At 41.5% G+C, this 6,000-nt stretch overlaps 1 protein-coding gene across 2 annotated transcripts in view; it reads right to left on the reverse strand.

The window, feature by feature from the left end:
- LOC139695766 (serine protease ea-like) overlaps positions 1-5,329 on the reverse strand; it is a 44,083-nt gene extending 38,754 nt beyond the window's left edge. The window contains exon 1 of one of the 2 annotated variants that reach the window (XM_071594543.1): positions 4,931-5,329. In XM_071594543.1, the coding sequence (XP_071450644.1) occupies positions 4,931-5,021 (91 nt within the window). In that variant the 5' untranslated portion in view covers positions 5,022-5,329. The remainder of the gene's footprint in view (positions 1-4,930) is intronic. The other variant, XM_071594544.1, reaches the window with a different exon arrangement.
- Between the last annotated feature and the right edge of the window lie 671 nt (positions 5,330-6,000).

Raw genomic sequence — 6,000 nt, forward strand, 5'->3', positions numbered from 1 at the left:
ACTGCTGTATTTAAATAACGCTTTAAGATAAATAAATAAACAGCGAGAGATTAATTTTGATACCAAATTACATGGCAGAATGTCCCACAAGGTTAATTTAATAGAGCTTAGACTCAAGTTCAGATGAGTGACTAACAGAATGAAGCATTCGGTCGTAGCTCAAACGATACATATTTATAATCATAATTAAATCAAACATAACATTCCTAGTATTTTATCCCAACATAATTAAAATTTAAACCTTCAGCCAAACACAACCATTTATGCATGGGTGTTTACCTAACACCCCCCGCCACACGCTTTTACAGAGACTTGTGGAGTATTACGTATATGTAGATGAATAATTTACGAGGACTGTCCAATACATCTCCATAATATCCCGCAAGAAGCCGCAAGGGCGTGTGTCGGGGGGTGTTCGGTCACCACCTGTAAAAGGAAACAAATCCACATGCAAAATCAACACATCCATGCAAATCTATACCCACAGTGGCGTATAAATTCCTTCAAAAATCATTTCATTTAACACGCATGCAGACACATATACTAACAACTGACAAACAATTGTACCTTAGGATTGCAATAAAGGATGGTCTCACATTTTTATACGTATAATTCTACGTGTGACATTTTAACTTCATGTTATCATCCTGTTGGCTTATCATGAAATGTATATGCCCTACGTATATGTTTCAGTGATATCCCTGCAGTATTGTGTCAGAGGCAGCCCGTTGGAACCTAAAAATGATCAGTTCGCCTAAGTACACTTCGGAGGTTGAAAAATAAAATTCCACGGATGTGTTTCTTCACATTAAGGAAAACGTTAAAAGTGGCTACTTCTCGAATAAAGCTGGCTTAAGAAACACTCTTCGAATTGGTTTTCTTGAGACTTACTGGAAAAACATTTGCAATGTGCAGCTGTGCGTTTATTGCATCGCAGCATGACTATCAGTTTCCCAGAAGAACCCAACACTTTGTCTGCTCTTCAGCGCTATCGATGCCGTAAAAATTCACATGGAACATATTGCAAATATACAAGTACTATAAAAAGGACCAAGTTGATACAATAGAGAGAGCACAGCGGTTTTGAGGAAGGAAAGAATGGCACATCCAAATTTAAAACAAAAAGTTTCAAAAATAGTGACGCAATTCCAATGAGGACGTCAGAAGTTAACCTCGCCGAATGTCGAGGTAAATGAAAAAAATTTCGCGGAAAACCTTACTACTCTGTTATATCAAAATTTTATGCGTGCATTTGGAGGATGATCTTAGATCATTATGATCTAACGCCAGGGAAATACAAGGGAAAAGCCCAACTGTACATTATTCAAAAGCATAAATAGTCAAATTGTTATACGTTGCACGGTTTAAAAAGGCCAAATCCTAAATAATGTCTTACAAATCGATTACAGCAAAAATATTATTATTGCATGTAACCCAAAAACACGTAACGAAGAGTCCACGAGCGACATATTCCCAGGAAAAATAGGAAAGCAGATAAGAAAACATGAAAACAAAAACGCCGCAGGTCCGGAAGAAATCCCCAGTGCGTATAATCCAGGCAGAACTTGCTGACAACATTGCAAAATATTTGAAAACAATTGATTTAAGTTGAAAGAAGAAGGCTCAGCAACTCGCAACTGGCTGCTAGCTCAAGTAACCCCTTCTGCAAAAACGGCGATAGGAATGATTCAGATGTGTTGATTAGAGACCGACTTCAAAATGTGGGAACGCTATTTTTAAGAATATATTGGCTTTTCTCGACAACAGATACATAATATGCTATAACCAGCGCTGGCATAGGAAAATTAGATAATAAGAAACACAACTGAGTATTTTGATTCATGTTACCCTGAATTCTGAAGAAGAGAATACACAACTAAATCTAAGCAGTACCTCGCAAGCCGTCGAAAGGGCGTTTGGCAAGGGGCGTTAGATCAACAGCTAAAATTGAAAAAAATATTAGTTAATGCATGCATATGAATATATATCGTCTCTAGCAAATAAGCGTAGTGCCCTCCAATGATTTAGACCAGATATCCGAGCGACAGATACTAGCGGGGTACATAGCAATGAATCCTTTCATAGGATACGCATATCAAAGGAATACGCAGATGAGCCATGAAATTAAGACTTATTAGATTGACTTAAGAAATGTAATGAAATGAAAAGGTAGGAGAGGTGTTACTCCGCTTTAGTAAGACTACATTTGGAATTCGCGGCAGGTATTTAGGAACCATTGGAGAAAACATTAATTAAGAAATTGGAAAATGTTTAGGGAAAACCCGATACATTTAATAATAATTGCTACTCGAAGCGAGGAGATGTGACAGGTATGGAATAATTCATCCTCCCAAATTTCATAGACAACACCCCCCACCACGCGCCCCTGAGCCGGGTGGTGGGATGTTGTGTAAATTAAATGGTAGACCTAATTCCGTGTCCGTCCTGCTTGAATGGATTGCTACTTGATAGTTGGGTGGCTGCGTTTCATGCTAGTCCGCCCTTCATAACGGGTTTCCTTATTTAGCCTCACAGGAGTCAGCGACGTAGCTACTAGTAATATGACAATTGACCTGTATATAACGAATATTACATGAATGGCGTCCGGTAACCCGCCCATTCCACGCGCCCTGACGTTGGATCACGGGGTGCCACGTGTAAATAGTGTAGTCTAGATGTAAACGGAGTGAAGAGGTGGCGGAAGGATGCCACACACCACAGATTTAAGCTGAGGTGAAGCCGCGGTCTTCCTCGAAGCTCCACGAAGTCCAGAGAAAAAAGGCCAGATTCGTTAAAAATTGTTAAAATAAGAAAACAAGTTTGACAGGTCTCTTAGGGGATTAAGGCTGGGAGCCACTTGAAATACGAAGAGAACAAGCGAGAGCTAGAAATTTATAAAATCTCAGAACGAACGAGTTAAACGATGACAATAAATGAATGGATGGCCCCACACTACTTAAGTAGATCAGACCACAAAGATAAAATAAGGGAGATAGATTTCAGTAAAGATAGATACAAATACTCATCCTTTCCCCGAACAATCAGAAATCAAAATGGCAAGAAACCGAAGTCACTTTAGAAATATTAAAAACATTGAATTCACAAGTCGGAACAAAATTAAACATTGCAAAGATATCATGTACATATGTAGGTGCATTTGAATGTTAGTTGGCAGTTTGAGTGTTTGCATGTGAGTGGGGTGTAAGAATTTTTGCATGATTGCCAATTATGGTTTGTTTATGGATTGCATAAATTTGTGGCTTTGGCATACGATTACTTTTTCTTGTAACCGGTGTTCCCCTAACACGCCCTGCCACGTGCCCTTGCGGCGGCTTGCGGGGTATTAAGTAAATGTAGATGAAGTGAAGTCTCGAAGCAGATAACCAAAATAGCTGCTCATCACCACAGCAACAAGTCCGGTCGCGAGGCAGGAGGAATACAATGACGGCCCACCTCGTTTCGAGGGCGCTTAAGGGAAAAACGAGGAGGGGTCAGAATAGAAGGGTCGTGTCGACTTGGCAGGCATTAAATCTCACCCAAATGAAAAGAAATAGTGCCGCAGGAGACGAATGTCGGTTGGCCTTGAATTAGAGCGAGTACAATATCGCGGTTCAAGAACGTTTTCATTGGCAAAATACGAGTAATTAATCCGAACCTCAAGTTTTTCGAATAATATGTACATTACCTCCGCACATTATACTCCGCAATATTGCGCATCTTCCCTTTCCCGTTAAAATACCTTATCAATATATTAGTATCATTGTTATTTCCAAAATTCGGATAAATGATAACTCCTAAATTGAAGTTAAATCGAAATATTCAACTAGTGACTATGTCAGTTTCGGTGGGCGTAATATAGACGGATTGACATTTTGAATTTTACATTTATTTATACATATATATATATATATATATATATATATAAATATAATATTGAATTATATTACATTTAACTTAAATCTATTTGTTTGAATGCTATCATCACAGACGATTCCAACTTTTTCCTACTGAAAGTGGACAAATAAAAAAAAGCATAAGATAATACTGAAACACATTGCCAATGTCAAACATTTTGCACCTTATAATAATATTAGCCAAGTCCCCGAGGATTCTTCGAGCGAAGGTGAATAATATTTCCAATTACGAGTCCCTGATATATTAAGCGATTTATCGATCACCTCTGCGAAAATCTCCCAACACCATTCTTTACTCTTAAGGTTACTCGTCCACGTAATCTCTTCGAACGAAAATTTCCTAACGCCATTATTTACGATGTAATGGAAGTAAGCTGAAGCATATTGGGGGGGGGGGAGCATAACAAAGAAAATTAAAGCTATTAAATGCCCCGGTAACCTGCAACTTAACGTCATGCTCTTCCTAGAAACCTCACCGCAATTCAATGTTGTGCACTTTCAGAACACACTAGCGCTCAACTTGAACAGCTCTCGAAATGCATTCGACAACCTTCATCACACACAGAGAAATCGACGCTTAGCGGATTCCAACGACGGTTTTTAAAAAATCAAATCGCCGTTCCGTCACCACAAGACCACATCTGTGCCGTCCGTCGCCTTGCTTGGATGGGTGGAAGTGGACCATCGGACTACTACTACCACTGGTAATTCAGTAACCACTGGACTGCTACTATTTCATTGACCGGTGGTATCTCTGTCACACTCTTCCTCGCCTTTGGATACGATATCATGATAAGCTCGCTCCAAAACAACCCCGGGTTTCCATCACGCAACGCGAGAGAATATTTAAGAGACGGATGGAAAAACAAAAACAAAACGATTTTGAAACGGTTCGTGTCGAGAAATTCACGGATGGGCGGACATGTGCATAGAAACCAACATTCCGACGCTGTGGGTTGTGTTGAATAGTATTACAGGGCGTCGATTGAAAGTAATAATATCTCCAGCTCACTTACAGGCGTGCGAATAATCCCAGAAAGCCGAGGTCACCAGGAGGAACGCCGCCAGGTAAGACAGGCCACCTCCAGTCGTCGCCATGCCCGCCATCTTCTGACAGGGAAGTGAAGACACCTGGGCCAACACGGTCACCGTTGCCGTCTGCACTGATTGGATCTCCTCGCGAGAGACGGAGGTCAGGAACAGGGACTCGACGCACGCACTACGAACGTGTGTGTGTGCCAAACCTCAACCTTCGTTCCCCTCCGCGGACGGCACGAAAACGATGCGAATTGCAACCTCTCCTGCGGGACCTTTTCGCGCTGAAGCCAGGCGAATGTGTCTCGGCCAAGGAGCGTGGTATCGCCGATCTTTCTCCCCGCTCGCGGTGCTGAACTGAACCGAAGTTAACCTCCCAGGGGCAAAAGAGGAGGTAGGGGGATGTGGGTAGAGGGAGTGATGTGGACTGTGGAAAAGCGAGGGGAAGGGAGGGTAGAGGAGAGGGGGGACGGAGGGGAGGAATGCGAGGGGAAGGGAATCGGGCCGGGGGAGGGGAGGGAGGTGGAGTGGCTGCTGTAACTGGCTTGTTTGTTTGAACGGCACTAGTAATTCCTTCCGAGTGCGTACCCACGGGAGTGGCTCCCCGCTGTCACCGTTGTCTATCCGTAGAATTGTTATCTTACGTACATCTAACACATAAATCCCGCAAGGACTACTGGGTAGCTGAGAGCGTAGGCCTTCTTCTGGGGAATTAAGTAACAAGGAAAATGACTTAAGACCTTCCAGTAAAGGATGTCATGTATGCGAAAAAACTCTCTCAAACAAATTCGGGGGGAAAAGTGGGCGCAAAAATAAGGGAAGTAAATGTCGGAAGGATTATTAAAAACAGTATTATTTCGCCTTCTTACTTTTCAAATTCTAGCGTACACATCATCGGATACATTTTTTACTACATCCTAAGGTGCAATTGTTTGTTAGATATTAGTATATGTATTTTCATGCGTGCAAAATGAAAGGATTTTTGCGTGAATGAATACGCCAATGTGATGAATAGTTTTACATGCATGTGTTGAATATGTGGTTTTGTTCC

This window comes from Hetaerina americana, unplaced genomic scaffold (assembly GCF_022747635.1).
Source record: "Hetaerina americana unplaced genomic scaffold, ioHetAmer1.1.p SCAF_63, whole genome shotgun sequence".
NCBI lineage: Eukaryota > Metazoa > Arthropoda > Insecta > Odonata > Calopterygidae > Hetaerina > Hetaerina americana.